This window comes from Aulonocara stuartgranti (assembly GCF_965226115.1).
Source record: "Aulonocara stuartgranti genome assembly, chromosome: 16".
Classification (NCBI taxonomy): Eukaryota; Metazoa; Chordata; class Actinopteri; order Cichliformes; family Cichlidae; genus Aulonocara; species Aulonocara stuartgranti.
Window position 1 is genome coordinate 24024539 of NC_138952.1, and position 16682 is coordinate 24041220.

Consider the following 16682-nt stretch of genomic DNA (forward strand, 5'->3'; position numbering starts at 1 on the left):
AACAATAAAAAGAAAGAAATTTTGAAGCAAATAGCTGTGGATTGGATCACTCCTGTGTACCTCTACATTAAACAATTTGGAGCAAGGTAAGGGTGTTCTGGTAACCACCTGGCATCTGTTGCCAGATGTGAACACAAAGGACTCAGTCAATGATGCAACTGGGTCTGCACTGCGTTTATTTAAACATAAGCATGGTGTGAGTGATGCAAGACTTCTGTTGGAGGTGGGAGACATAATTGTTATAGTGGCTGTCAAAACCACACTGATGCTAACAGCTATTTAGACATCCCGGGAGCAGTTGCCTCCTTCAGTCAATTATCATGCATTTCCCTGATTTTATGTGTGGGTGAAAATATTTGTGTGTTTTCGTCTGCCATTGCCATTTCTTGTTTTTCATCTCTCTCTGAAGCACTGGAGATTCATTAAGGACAGGACAAGACCAGTGATGACAGTTCCTTTCATGTCCCCAGGGGAAATACAATAAGCTTGCTGCGTCTCTCTCTCATCTTCCTGTAGCTCTGCCTCCTTGTACTGCCTATTAGTGTCAAGGTTCGATGTCTGCACTGTCAACTTCCAGTATTTATGTTCTTTATTGCTGTTTTTTTTACTCTCCTGTGGCATTTCTCTCAACTTTTGCTGCTAGTGAAAGCTTTACTCTTTTTTTTTTTTTTTTTTTAAATTTTTCTTGTATTTGCAGTGTTTTCTCATGGCCATGCTCCATATTCTGTCTCCTTTTAAACGAAGGCCCTTCTGCCCTCCACCGCCAGGTCACGGTTACTGTTCATGTGGACGGTGCATCTGTGAGGAGGGCTGGTTTGGGAAGCTTTGCCAGTTCCCCAGGTCTTGTGATATGAGCGATGCCCAGAGCAAGGAGCTTTGTGAGACTTCTGATGGTGTTATATGCAGTGGAAAAGGTGAGCAGTATTTCCTTTTGTTCGGTGGTGTTTGGGAAAAACATTTCTAAAAGTTAATATTTGAATTTCAACTGAGAAGAACATTTTCATGGCCCGTTTGATAAAAAAAAAAAAAAGTTTGGTAAATACACACATGTCAAATAGTACAAAAACACAAAATGTACATTTATTTATGTTTTAAAGATTATAGGTCATAAGTATGAATATGATGTGGAATACTGGATTCAATATCAATGTAAACTAGCTGGAATAGCAATAATAGTATGCTAATATAATGAACATCCACTGAAAGCTGATCATATTCCACACATAAAAGAGCAATGCAACAAAAGTATAACCACATATTTTTTCTAAAAATCTTAGAAATTCAGAAACCTATTTCCCATTCCCATTGTTTTCAAATGCACATATCATTCAAACAGTTGAAATGCATAAATATGCAGTGTTGGGAAGGTTACTTTTAAAATGTATTTCACTACAGATTACAGAATACATGCCCCAAAATGTATTTTGTAACATATTCCGTTACGTTACTCAATGAGAGTAACGTATTCTGAATACTTTGGATTACTTAATATATTATCATGCTTTTTACAACTACATGAATGTCCTATTGCTGTGTGATTTATTACTATTACTAAAGGTTATTTGCCATACCAACTAGATTTTTAAATCTTAATATAAATGAGTAAGAGTAGGGTGGACATTAGGTAAGGCTGCACTTTTTGAAGCGATCTCATACAGAAAACTAGCTTTACTTTGTTGTCTGGGTCAACTTTGTATATATATATTTACATGCTTCCATCTCCCGTTTCTGGTCGGTGACATCTCTTGCTTTTCGACTCTTTTTTTCTCCTTCCCTCATGCTTACAGACACATAACGGGTATAGCAGTCCATTCTCCCTGCAGCACGGACTACACTGCCCATGAGGCTACATTCTTTAGGGCTATGCCTGTAACACTCTGCCTATTGCCTTCATATTAAATCATTTTTGTGAATAATTTTTTTAAATATTTCTTCATGTCATTATGCGGGCCGCAAGTAGAGGTGACATGGGCTGCAAGATTGAGACACAGACATGAGAGCCTCTTAATGCATTTTTTGTTTGGGTTTCCACCGGCGTGGACACCAAAAATATAGAGTTCATAGCCTTATGTATAGTATACCTATGAAACTATACAGTCGTATAGTAGTATAATATATCTGAATTGTGCAGGGCTGATTCCTGGTTATTACACAGAAATCATCACATTTCTTAAAGCTTGTTTTTATTAGCTTGTTAACGTGGTATTAATTAGAAACTACCACACATTTTTCCAAGTAGTATGCTTCAGCAATAAACATAATATTAACACTATTGCCCCCCCCCCCAAAATCATATATTTGAATGTAATATTACTGAGCCACAACCACTGTTGACACAGTACAAAGTATTGCTTGTGTATTAATTACATTTTACTTATCCTAATAATTTTTAACAATAATTTTCTTATTACCAAGCTATAATAGGAAGTTCAGCCAAAAACTGATACATTTGTATTCTGAGGATAAGTTGTGGTTTGATAGGAACAACTCAAGGCCTCAATTCACTATGGATGACCACATAGGATTTACATGCAAGGACAGTGAATACAGAGGCTCCTCACCTAAGCCAGGGTTAAGGTATTTTATAATGTTAAGTATGTTTCCTTTATCCCTTCTAGGAATAATAAAGAAGCTTATTAGCAGTCTGAAAAATTCATCTAAAAAGGCAGCTAAACTCAAGGAAAGCAAGGAATAGTTCAAGGAAATACTAAAAGGGAGAGATTGTCTCAATCTATTGGAGATAATCAGAGTATCAGACTTGATTGGCGATTCAGTGCAAGCAGTTATGTCCTGATCAGTGAAATTAGGCTAATTCAGATAATACTAGAAGATGATGTTACTTAGAAGATTTACATTTACACTGAAACATTTTTATCATGTAGTCTGTGGTTTAGATACTTAGACTTTTATTTGGCAAACTTTTATCGTGCAGCATTATAGTCAAATAATTCAATCTCAGGCAGCTGAGCGTATTTAATTAAGGTGGGTAATAGAAAATTAACAAAAATGTTCTTGTTCACATCATGTATTGTGATCAAAAGGAAGATTTTGATTTCACTGTTGTACTATTTTGCTTAATCTCTTGATATAGTTGTATTTAGAGTACTTAAATTATTGTCTGATATTTATAGACTAAATTTTGGAGGTATAGAAATTTTAATTGACAGTAAATAAACTGATCATTAGTTGCAGCAGGAGCAGCTGTCGACTTCTTTACACTGCGCATTGTCACTACATTGTATGTATCATTAGGTGGCAAATGACACCACGCAGCAGGATTTTTTTTTCTGTTGCATAGCAGTGAATCCACAGAAATAGACCTGCTGCTCTGAGTCCAGCCCTGCAAAGCCGAGGATGGTGTGAAAATGAAGACGAGCATGTTCATTCTCCATGCGCCGCTACACCGAGGCACAAGAGCTACCTTTCCTCGCCTCCTCCTGTTGTTTCACCGTTTCACTTTCTCTCCTTCTTCTTACTTCATCTGCTCCCATCTTTCATAGTGGTTTTCCTGCAACCCACTGAATGTGGATACAAACTGGGGGGATTGAAACCATAGTTGCTGGACCTCTGGGTGTGAGCTTAGGAAAAATAAAGTGGACAACAGTAGATTTGTTTCTCTCTACCAGTCTTTAATACTTTATTATCCTGCTGCTGCCCTTAAGAGTGAGTGAGAGAGAGAATGATAGAGAGAAGAATAGACACTGATGGGCATGACAGGAAGTTTAAAGTGTGGGTGGATTGGTGTCCTGGTGGTGAAAGCATATTAGTGTCCATTTCCCCAGAATACATGTCATATTCACTCAGCCCAGTATTATCTTCTGTGCAAAATAAGTAATTTACAGCAAATAACGAATATACACTGCCAAAATCCCAGCTGAAATGAAAAAAAATGATGTTAATATACAGTTAATATACAATGTGTATGCTCGTGTGTGTGTGTGTGGTCTGCATGTGTGTATTACAGGTTCCTGTCATTGTGGTAAGTGTATCTGCAATCCCCAAGACTGGTGGGTGTCCGGAGAGTACTGTGAGTGTGACGACCGAGAGTGTGATAAGCACGACGGGATCATCTGCACAGGTAATGAAATCAAAAAAAGAGAGACAATCAATCGAATATAGTCGATACAATCAGAATAAGTAAAAATGGTAAATACTAGAAGATAATGGATAATATAAAAGTCAAAGTCACAGCTGAGCATTTCCACCTTTGGACTGAAGTGCCCCAGAGACTGCCAGATGTTTTATTTCCATGAGAATAGTCAAGCTGAAGGTTTATGTTTTTATTACATTAGTATTTCTAACACTGAAAAGGGAGATCAGCACGCTACATTGTTGGGGTTACTGTATAATTTGCTCTTCTTCAAAACCAATTTATGTTTTAAATGTGTGTGGCTGAATTAATTTAAATGTGCAACTTGCCTCTATCTAATGGAGAGTAGTTTTATGATGTTTGAATAGAGTGGAAGGTGGGCAGGTGTGCTCAAGATGCAGAGATGCTGGGAGAAGCAGGGGCTAATTTACATTTTCAAAGCTTGGCCCTTACTAAGGACGAAAAAGGTTTCGAGTTAAATCAAAGCCATTTTAATGGCCTTGCTTCTAAACATTTGTTTTTGAAAATGGTAACTGGCCTGCATTTGTATAGCGCTTTTCTAGTCCATAGGACCCCAAAGCGCTTTACACTACATTCAGTCATTCACCCATTCACACACACATTCACACACTGGCGATGGCAAGCTACATTGTAGCCACAGCTGCCCTGGGGCGCACTGACAGAGGCGAGGCTGCCGGACACAGGCGCCACCGGGCCCTCTGACCACCACCAGTGACCACCCCTAAAACACCCCTAAAAGGTGTTTTAGGGGTTTTCTAAAAGAAAATACTGGAGCAGAATTTTATTGAAGAGCGACACCTTAGCAGAAAGAGGGAGCCGCGTGTTAAAATCAAATTACTTTCATGAGTAACAATCCCAGTGAACCAGAGATGGGGTGTGGGCTTGTTTGGCAGCTGTTTTTATAGAAACAGTAAAACTGATCACAAAACAACTATCATAGCAGTTAAAACTGTTAGCTTATATTAAATCTAAACACTTAATAGCTAGTTAAGCAGTGATTAGCTGTTAAATGCACTACATGTAACGGATGAATAGTTAAAACAGCTAATCATAACTGACAAAACCATGACTAACATAACTAAATTATGTCGGAAGTTTGTAAGATTTGCGTAACTGAAATCCATAATGAGCGCTTTTAAACATTTTGTACACTGTTTATTGCTGTTGTTTTTGTATTACTCATTTTGTATTAATGTTAATGGCTGTGGTTGTGTGCCTGACAACCATAAACAACTGCATACCTATATGCCATATGGCTGTTTATCCACAGGAGCTTTATTCTCATCACTGACTGTGGAAAGTTTAGTACACATCTAATTATTTTTGCCCTGGGGGCCTGTCAGAATCTGAATAGCTTCACAAGTGCTTCTCATCATGACTTTAAGAGTCCAAATGTCAGCCTTAATGTCATTCAAATGAGCATCAGTGTTTCCAAATGCAGATCGGCATTGCTTAAACACAGGGAGCAAACTAAGAAAATGCATTAGAGCATCTGGCAAATGTGCCTGACTACCATTACTGACTGCAGTATAAATGTGAAAGTAACCATATCCTTGGAAGTTATTTTATTGGAATAGTGTTTTACATGGAAAGGCAATTCCAGAAAGGGATTTAATATTTGGATAAAAGAGTTGCTGTGGCTGTGGGGTTTTTTTTTTTTCAGACAGCAGTGATTGAGTCATTTCTTGCCATTTTGTAAAGATTAAAAATGTTTGACAAAAGTTAGCCAATAAATTACTTTGCATCCAGAGATTTCATGGATCTTTCAGTGCTGTGGATTCTCATTACACATACAACTGATGAGTGACGTGGAAAATTTAGCATATTAGCAATGCTTGCTGGCTAATTTCATGCACTGCATATGATAATTTCAGCAATCGTATTAGAAGAGAGACAAAAATGTCTGTCGGGTCGCCTGCTACACAGGTAAATATGTGAAACAAAAAAACCAAAATGAATGACAACATTTTCTCACCATGTACAATTTTTTCAATTTGTGTTTTGTCAGTGGGATGAAAATAAAATGAAGAAGAGGTTTGAGTTTACGGTATTCATGAGAGCTGTTTAATCATGTGAAATGTTTGTGAGTCGGGAAAAAATTGGTTTAAGTAAATTCCGAATAAACGAAGAACTGTGGATGTTTTTGTTGAGGAGAGCATGAACCAATAATAAATCTTAATCTGGCACTTATATGTATACATAGAGAGATGTTGTTCAATATTCTAAAACTCCTATAAAACATCCAGATCAATAGTAAATCATGGAAATTTCACCTGTGCAGCAATAAATCCTTCAGGAGACAGATACAAAGTACAAAATATAGATGTGTTTATTTTAGCTACATCTTGAAATTCAGGAAGAGGTGAGCAGATGTGATCATCCACGTCTGAAGTTCAGAAAGTTTTTTTTTCTTTTTATACTGACTTTTTTTTGTGCTTACTCTTCTTTCACATATTGGAACAGCGAGATCCTTGACTATCTTCAAATTAGATGAAAAGGAGCCTGAAAGTCTGGCTGCTTCTTGAGGCTTCCAGACACTTAAATAGACGTCGCCTATGCAGAGACCTCGAGGTCAAAGCAGAGGTTTCACTGACCATGACTTTCAGACCTACCATCATAGTAAAACCTCACAGGACTGTAAGACCAACTCTAAAAAAATAACCATTTACAGATTGTACTAAGAAAATACTCTGTAAATACTGTACAGTAAATATTCGCCCAAAATGTTATAAATCTATAAATGGAAGTGGTCAGCCAACAAATGCAGTATTTAATCCTTTTAACTATTCCCCCCCCCCCAATTTTCAGCTCTCTTATAGGAAAATATTTAACTTTTAATTTTTTTATGATTGTTTTTTAAATGTTTATTTCTTTGGGAACAAATGAGTTTAGGACTGAAGCCCATGGACAAGGCAGTAAAGCAAAAAAAAAAAACTGAGAAATTACAGTTCTAGTCTAGGAGCATGAAATAACTCTGGTCTTGTCTTTGTAATTGCTTCTTTCCTTGTATCGCTTTCCTGCTTCTTTTCTCAACTACTTCCTTGTTGGCTTACACTCCTCCCTCCTCTCCCACAGAGATATTTGGTGGTAGATGTATCTTTTCAACCGTGTGACAGGAGACCAGCAGGAGCCCTCTTCCTAACCCCAGCACCTCTGACTGACAGCTCCGGAAGCTTATGGGGAGGTGTGGGGTATATACTGTAGCGATATAATTCCTACAGTAGCATGTTATGCCACTTTGGCCCTCTTTAGAGATAAAGAAGAAAAAACTATATGTCTTGACTATTTATCAGTCCTAAAACAACCAGTGTGAATGGGTTGGTGACTTAACTTCTCTGTTAGTCAGACTTCTGGTAATATTATGATCCTATTTCGTTTTCATTTTCTTTGTGTTCCTACTACAGGATCTGGTCAGATATATAGAGATGTTTGAGCTTTGTCCAAATGTTGTAAAAACAAAACACGAATAAATTAATATCGAAAAGTAATTAAACTCCATGTTTCTCCTGCTGTTAAGGCAGAAGCAGTGGAAAACCACAGACTGTCCCGAGCAATGTCATTGGTCTCCATCCCCTATCAGAGAGCTGCACCCAGGGAAGCAAGGAGTGTGAAAAGAGGAACCTTGTTAAAGGTCAGGCATGATGGCACAGCTCTTTTAATTCACAGCTTTTCTTCTCACATCTCACAGGGAATGGGTTGTGCAACTGTGGCAACTGCGAGTGCTGGGACGGCTGGAACGGGAATGCTTGTGAAATCTGGGTGGGAGAAGAATACTGAGGCCAACAGAGAACAGGACACTGGGTTCAGAGAATTGAGACCTGGCTGCCCAGTGTGACCAGGAGCACCACGAGTCACGACCAAGCTGGTGAAACGCCAAGTTATCGAAACCACGGGGAGGAGAAAGGAAGACTAAACATGGACGTAGCTCTGCATTTCACAAACAGCATTCATTGTTTTATTGTACTGGTTACAAACTATCCTTTTAAAACTGGGTTTTGTAGATGAAAAGAAACAGCCATAGCTCTGTGCTTAAATCATATTACAATGTAAACATTTATGTTTTCAAAGCAGCTTTTTTTTTTGGATATTGTAGGAATGCTTACATATTTCAAATGGCTATATATAATAGGATGCAAGTACATGACAGTTTCAAATGCTGGAGAGAGGATAAAATGTATCATTAAGATGACTTTGTAGTAATATGTTTGATACTGTGGTCTGTTTTTACTGGTAAATGGTCTGCCCTTCCCACACTGGACTGAAAGTTTACTCGAAAGCTCGAGGCATAGGTTACGCTGAGGTTTTTTATTTCTTTTTCATAATAAAACATTAAATGTGCCGCATGACACAACATTTTGCATGGAAAACAATGCAAAGACCTTAATCATACATGGTTACAAATTTGTTATAACATGACATAACTCCAATGGGCATACTTGCAATGGTATATATAGAGAGAGATATATTCGAAAATAAATCATTTTATTAGTGCCTACTCTCCTCCGTCAAACAAACAGTCTGCCCTGAAACCTTTACTGTCTTAGTAGTGGTTAAATTCTAAGTGGAAGAAACAAAGAGAAGGGAATAAATAGTTCAGTTGTGGCATGCTGGATGTCCATGTCACTTCAAATGGCGGTATCAGGGGATGAGAGCTGCACTGACACAAGAGCTCAGTCACCACTTGAAAAAAGGACCGATAAGAAGTCACAAAGGAAATTTAATGTAAATTCTACTTTGGCCTTTTTCATGCTTAAACTAGCCAATCCCCTCTGTTTTCTTTGTCCCCGAAAAATGACAGGTGCAATAATATACTGCACACTATATTGCATTAAGTATGTTACTGACTTTACAGTATACCTTTATATAAATATTTTTTATTCAATATGTTGTATAATGTGTATACAACAAACACAAACTGTATAGTGTAGACAAACTCGTTGCATATATGTAAAATTAGCGGTACATACCAACAGTTCTTGATTGACATAGCCTACTACATGCAGTTCATCAATGCCATCCTCTCCCCATGCAACAGATGGGACAACATACAAAATAAGAGGTTCGAAAACAGAAGCTAGGATATTCTCGTAACACATTTGAACAAATGGGGGTAACAAAGCAAAAACGCGATTGGGATCTGGAGACGAAATCGACACACAACCCGTATACGAGAGAGATGAGGACGAACAAAACAAATGGCGGCTACAGCAATCCAAACAGATGTACTTGTACACACTGGTCATTTACAAAAATAAAGCCAGCCTTGAAGGAGCCAGTTAACTGGGCTGCAGGGCTGGGGCAGTCACCAGCCCAGCATGTAGAGTTTTGTAAGAGCGGAGGATGACAGTGGTTTCCAGCTCCTGTGTGTGTGTATATGACACCATTTTTAGGATTAACAGCTTTGTACAGACAAATATTGATATCTATGTGATGTGCTTTGATGTGTTGTAATAAGAAATGGCCATGTATAATCCCAATAAACTCAGAAAAAGGATATTTACCAAATCAAGTTCTTAATATAGTTGCACTTTTAGCAGCATACGGCAGCAACGATCTACTTAATGTTCTAAATCTTACTTAACTAAACTATTAGGAAAAGAAAAACCAGTAAAGCAAGACGGACATAAATACACTGATCACACAGAGCTTTGATAAACTGCTAACAGTCATGATGAAAATGCAAAACAAAGTGCGGTGAGTGTGCCGCAGCCGTGATACATGCCTGTTCAACTCCTACACTGAACTTCAGTGCTCATCCATTTGCACATAGTGAAGAACAATGCCCATACCTTACTCCTTGTAGAAAATACATGCATGTGATTATTCAAGGTATATGTACTTTTCCAAAGTGACATCAGTCAAGACCTTTGTGGATCTGAGCAGAGTTGATTATTCTGGACAGAACAAATGCTATCACAGTGAAAGCTTCCGTGAATTGAATCAGAAAGAGAATCGAGATTTGTTTTCTTTCTTTCTGTTTTTTTTTTTTTTTTTTTTAAGAATCAGTTCTTCTTGGGATGAAAAAAAGACTTTGGTCATTTCAGAATGGATACATCTGAGTGTGTTTTTTTCAGTGAATAATGCTACGTGTCGTCTACATGGATGTATAGGGTGGGTGAGGCACCTTTGGCCCAGTGGGGACTGGGAACTTGTTTTTGCATGCCGGGAATCAAGGTCCAAACAGGCACGTGATAGGCCAAGATGATCAGAACTGGACTCTGCATGCTGAGCTAGAAGACAAATTCTCTCATTATAATAATAATATCTAGTCTTTTAAAAAGTTATGATTTTTAATAGTCATTTTCCCTAAGTTTTATACAGTGAAAATGTTATAATATAAGCCATCTCTTGTATATCTGCTGCAAGAAGAGAGAACACAATATTAACCTTGTCCATGCTTTAGCTTGCTGAACCAAATAGGGATGCAGCCAGTGTAAATGTCACCTACTGGTTTTCAGCCATGTTGTTTTCTGGCTTTATGTAGACACTGCTGTAAGGTGGCTGCCAGTGCTGGAGTTATAGACCATCTGGGTCAAAGCCACAAGCCTTGCCTCATAGTCCAAAGAAGTCGGTGAGTGAGGGACAGAGGCCTACAAGGCCTAGAGATATTCCTAGAGCCCACGCTCTGAAATAAGATTAAAGAAAAATAGACTTCAGATTTTCTATTTACCAGAGAAGGCGGACAGAACCGCTGGTGGGACCTAGATAGTGATATGTATACACCATTCCTTACAGCGCTCTCCCACCCACACACACATCTGTTTATAAATGTGTATGTGTGTTTGTATGTGTGTAGGGAGCTCCTCGCATTGATTGCAGTGGCGGTAATTAGCACTTCATCAGCTATGATTGCAGGAGCTATCTGCCAGCCTCCAGCGTGTTTTATTGGCTGTTTAAAAAAAAAAAAATCTCAGATTTTCAACACAAACTTTGTGTGTCTGTCTATTAGAGTGTGTGCATATTGTAGGCAAGAAGAAAATTTGGACTCCTTTCCACATGTCTTTGCTTTTTATGCCACATTTGTGTTCATGTGTTTCTTAGAAAATCACGCAACCCCTTTGCAAAATGTTTTCTAGGTTACTTGACAAAGAGAAAAGTGTGACTAAAGATAGAAATAAAGGGAGAGGGGGACGCACTTGTAAAAAATAGAGGACAACAGTCCAAATAGTTACTCTATCTATACAGTCTCTATCCCAGAACATAGCTGGTGAACTGTGGTATAGAAAATAGATCTGAAGGTACACAGACTCTGCTGCAACAGGGCATCATAGACAAGGGGGAGGTTTTTAGGGGGAATCATCATCAAGCAAAGTACCAGAAGCGTCATTGTGAAACGCACGTCCCTCCTGGGCTGAATGAAGTCGGCCACCTCAGGAATCCATCTGCCTGTGCTGAGGCAGCTGGAGAATTTGAGAGAATGAGGTGGAGAAAAAGGAGGAGCGAGAGAAGAAAGAAAGGGAGGTTCGCCTGGATCTGCAGAAGGGTCTGGAGTCTAGTTGGATAAAGCCCTGTCTCCGTCGCATTCCTCCCCTCCAACACATGCACATACACTAGGCACTGGCGTGGCTATGTGGTGGGTTTGTCGGGCTTGCTGACGGGTTTCCCTCCGTTCATCACTGCCGGCTCACTTGTGCTTTTACTGGGAGGTACTGCTGCCTTGGGCACTGTCTCTCCAACATCATGCAAAGATGGCTCTCTGTACATGGCAACTGTCAGGGGTGAAAAATTAAGGAGAGAAAACAGAGAGAGTTTACACATTGAAAATTACTAAAGCAGCGTCTATCCCCTATTCTTGTTCTTCAGTCCTAACGTGTGGTAGAAACACAAAAAATCCTCAAATTCTCACACATTGAAGACAATAGGCAATTTACTGAAGGAAAATAAATTTGTGTTTTGATTAACAGAGCTTTGCACTGACTCACTTTTTTTTTTCATCTATCTGGGCTGATGGAGACACAAGACACAATCTAAACACAAAGACTTTTTGACAAAGCTGCAAAGGAGTCTCATTATCCCCCACTTTACAGCCACTACACTACAGCTGTAACGGTGCCTTGACAGGACACTTCAACTTGATTCTCTGCTTAAATAATTCGAAGCAATCAGGCTGGTGGCTGACAAGATTGATGGTGGCATCTGCTGGACTATCAACATTTCATGCTGCACTTACAGAACAGCCCTGCCTCCTATGCTCTATGCTTATAGGAGCAAAAGAATGAATCAGCACACAAATACAAAAGCATATCAAACATATACTATATTCTTTACAGTTACATAGTTATACAATTAGTATTATGGAATCTTGTCATGTAGTATGATGCAGCAGTTGTCAAGCACATTATGTCAGTTTTAGATGCATAATCGTCTTTTCTGTATGTCTGCTACATACCTTCTAATGGCTTGGGCAGGAAGTGAGCAGCTGGTTTTGTTTTTTTCACTCGGTTCCCTTTCATGGCTTGGCCTTCTTTATTGAGCCCTAAGAACCAAGCTCTTCCCGATTCCTGTTGTCTGTACAACATGGACGAGTAGATCACATAGTAGTTCTCGAACACCGACTCTTTGAACTTGCATTCTGCTGTAAAGAGTTCCTGCAGAGAGACAAAAGTGGAGGAGACAGATTTTAAACAATGCTTAGGAAAAAAAAATGAAAATGATACTTCACGAGGCTATAATCTGCACCGGGAGACATTAAAGCAGGCTTAAATCAATGATTCATGGTTCATATTGTGTAAGAATAAAAAAGATGTCATAATTTATATTTAATGTTGAATGCGGGTCACCGGGACAAGTGTCATTTTTATTTCAAACTCACATTGTGCAGAATAATGTGAAACCACCCAACTAGTTAACACGAACTTCACACTTCTGCCTGTCTTGAAAAGGATGAGCACTGCAGAGCCTCAGTCGGTGTAAGCATGCCTGATTCAGGCTGAGCCTGACGATGCAACTCTCATTCTCTCCTTGGCCTTAACCTTGACATCTGATGTTAGAGCACTCGTTCAGTCAATTAGCTCATGTTCCTGGCAGAAAGTATAGATTGTTAGACTGTGACCCGAGGACCACCACGCCTCACCCCAGATGCCAAGCCAGACTTGCTTCGCTAGTTTCTCAATGTTTTTAATTGGCAAAATCCAAAGGGGCTCATTTTCCCCCACATATTCTATCTGCTTTAAGCAATTTGTCTATGACTGTATTCTGGACTTTGTTCAGATAATGATAGAGCTAATCAAGTGATTCTTTCATCCTTTACACCTCAATCTGGCTATGACAAATGAAGACAGAGGCACCACATCTCTTTCTGCTGTTACCTATTCATCTCCAGCCAGAAGGGTAATAAAAACGTTTTTTACACTGTCTGCCCCAGCAAGCTAAAAATAAAGGCATTCATTGGGGTATATTAATCAAAGCGTACAAAGGAGACATCCACCACATCTGTTGTGAGCTGTTCACACTGAATTGGTTCATAAAACCACAGGAAGTGTCATACTGCTGTGGTTCTCAATGTCTGGGGTCAGTGACAATATTCCTTAGAGATCACTATAAGGAGTACCTTCTCAGCTAGAAATATGTAAAGTCTTCAATATAATGGTTGTGTTATATGCAATATCATCACCTAACCACTGCGAACTAATTTCTATGCTAATCAATGTAAAACTAAACACACAAACATCTTTATGAAAGCGAGTCTTTGATGACTGTTTATCTATTTTTCTGCACCCCTTTGATTCTATGCTAATCTTCAGTAGATAAAACAGTGATTATGTTCACAGTTGTTCAATGTGTCAGCATGCTAATAATAATTATCCTGTTGCAGGCATTTCTTCATAAACCAGTGTAAAATATTGATCTGACAATGGTGCTTCATGAAAGGTTAGGGGATCTTTGGGGACTGTTCTCCGACACACACACACACACACACACACACACACACACACACACACACACACACACACAAAAGAGGAAAGAAAAGAAAGGTCATTTCTGCACATTCTGTGCAGTACTATGCAAAAGTCTTGATTCACGCTTCATCAGGGAAATAGCTGCAGCAATTTATTAAAACATCTGCAGCCATACACGGAAATACAATATATTAGGCGAAAGCAGAGTTTGTACAATTCTAAAATGCTGGAAAGTCAATACTTGTTGTGGCCCCATTTATTTTTCTGCACAGCCTGAACTCTCTTGAACTCTCTTAGTCAAGCTCTGGAGTAGTTTTCAGGAATAGTTCTCCAGGCTTCTTAAAAGACATTCAAAAGTCCTCTTTGCATGTTTTTTGTCTTTTGTTCTGTTCTCTGTCAAGGTGATCCCGCACGTTGTGGTCTGGGCTCTGGGGAGGCCAATCCATGACTGACAGTGTTCTGTTGTGTGTTTTTCCTATCCAGACATGCTTTTACTGCACTGGGATCATTGTCGTACTGAAAAATTAAGCCATTGCCAATCAGGCATTTCCCCGATGGTATTGCGTATGATCACAATATGACTAAAACCAGGATAGAGCCTTCACTGTGTTTTGCATGCATTGTTGTACCGCTCTCCTGACCTACTCTATACATACTGTACTGACAATGACTTGAATCAGAAATTTAGGTTTGGATATATCACTCCATAACACTTGTTGCCACTGATTTTCAGTTTAGTTCTTGTGTGTAAAAGTGAATACTCCCTGACTACTTGCAAGTGGTTGCTGGATGCTGCTTGCAGTCATTGTGAAATTGATTGCTGAAGCCTCAGTCACACAAGGCTACAGTGGTCGCTGGGGGAAAAATGTGTATTGCCCAACTAGTTGGTGCGTAGTCTGCTGAGGCTGACTGTCACTAGGTACAGTGCTGTACATGAATTCTCCTTGAGATTGATTTGGCTGCTAGATTGTCACAGGGGTTGGCAACTCCAGGCCTCGAGGGCCGGTGTCCCGCAGGTTTTAGATATCACCCTGGGTCAACACACCTGAATCACATGATTCGTTTGTTACCAAGCCTCTGGAGAACTTCAGGACATGTTGAGGAGGTAATTTAACCATTTGAATCAGCTGTGTTGGATCAAGGACACATCTAAAACCTGCAGGACATCGGCCCTCAAGGCCTGGAGTTGCCCACCCCTGCTCTAACCCATAGTTTGAATGAAAGAAACAGACTTATCTGCAAAGGTTTGTCTACTGCTCGCCAAGTGGCCACAGAACTGTGAGGAGTGTGATGCAAACAAGAAACAGACACCATTCATCTTCTAAGTACTGTATAAGATGAGCACTTTGAAAAATGTGGTTTCAGGAATAAGGCACAACTTGGTGCCGCACCCTCTTTGCGACTACTTTCACCGAGTGACATCGAGCAGTTAACCAACCGGCTGAGTAATGGATATGCTTCCCTTATGACCAAAGGTTTTCAGGGAATTGTTAACTGGTTTCCAGCCCTGTGTGACTGAAGCCTTACAATTAGATGTTGAAGTATTTCACACAGTATGACCAAATGTATCTAGTGGTGCAAGATAAAATGCAGGTGAAACCCAAGTCACTTGAGTTCATTCTCTGAGATGTATCACACTTTCTACCGAATTTTCACGGAAATCCTGCGCAATATTCTTCCGAACAGTTTTCACTATTAACAGACACGGCAGTCAGCCGGAAGAATATTGAGCAGGATTTATCTCATGGGGTTTCTTCACAGCAACATTTCATGGTAATACATCAAAATGTTGCTGAAATATTTCAGCCTGAATAAAGCAGTGGCCTAATAAATCTTGCCATCTCTGGAGAGAAAAAAACGTTCTCCTCTCTTGAATATCAGATTTTTCATAGTTGGGGATGATGGGGCTCTCTCTGTAACAGCAGAGGTCATTATTTATGGGCTAAATGCTTAGTTTGGAACACAGGACACACAATGCCATGATTATCATGTAATTAGCGCTTTGCTGAATTACCCCTGTCAGAGCTTATCCTCCAGACACTATTCAGCTGAAAGGAGAGCTGAGCAGGAAGGAGCAGAAAGACACTCGGGATTACAATAATGATCCTAAGAAGCATCCGGCTGCATTTTGAGTGTCCTTTCTATCCTTGCTCGAGGACTCGTGGGCATTTCTGAGTGGAAGGCACAAACGCATGATGCATAACACCAGCGTCAGCTGACATGTCAGATAAACAAAACTCCTGTGAACGTCCACAGTTGGTTGCAGATATAAAGTATTGAAATCGTTATTGCAGGTCTTCAGAGGTACAGAGAGGTCAGGGTGGTATGGTTAGATATTTGTCAGAAAAATTCAGCTCCCTGACTTTGGTCTGTCTCGACAGTGATTACATTACACAAGAGACTTAACTTCAGTCTATTCTAGTGGTGAATGTAGGGATTAGGATCAGAACTATTAATGCTGCTTTTATAGCAGACCGCAGAGGCTGAGCAGGACAATCCACTGATAGGCAGACAAACCGCAGGCTGAAGCAATAAAAACGGAGCCTTACATGACAAAACCCTGAGCACGAGCCCGAGCGCGTTCAAATCAAACAAGCATTCTCTCCGGATGATGATGCGCAAGCTCAACCCCATCATTATTTGTCGTGTGTCAGCGGCAAGCAGTAGTGTGT

General features: G+C 39.6%; 2 protein-coding genes across 9 annotated transcripts in view; one reads left to right on the top strand and one right to left on the bottom strand.

Annotated features, from left to right (window-relative positions):
- Positions 1 to 9605, top strand: part of itgbl1 (integrin, beta-like 1) — a 55250-nt gene extending 45645 nt beyond the window's left edge. The window contains exons 9-11 of the mRNA XM_082508317.1: positions 768 to 914; positions 3965 to 4078; positions 7800 to 9605. Coding sequence (XP_082364443.1) covers positions 768 to 914; positions 3965 to 4078; positions 7800 to 7888 — 350 coding nt within the window. The 3' untranslated portion in view covers positions 7889 to 9605. The remainder of the gene's footprint in view (positions 1 to 767; positions 915 to 3964; positions 4079 to 7799) is intronic.
- Positions 8138 to 16682, bottom strand: part of fgf14 (fibroblast growth factor 14) — a gene marked incomplete at its 5' end in the record, with an annotated part of 327598 nt that continues 319053 nt past the window's right edge. For 6 of the 8 annotated variants that reach the window (XM_082508322.1, XM_082508318.1, XM_082508320.1 and 3 more), the window contains 2 exons: positions 8138 to 11820; positions 12501 to 12699. In XM_082508322.1, coding sequence (XP_082364448.1) covers positions 11678 to 11820; positions 12501 to 12699 — 342 coding nt within the window. In that variant the 3' untranslated portion in view covers positions 8138 to 11677. The remainder of the gene's footprint in view (positions 11821 to 12500; positions 12700 to 16682) is intronic. The other 2 variants (XR_014271824.1, XR_014271825.1) reach the window with 2 other exon arrangements.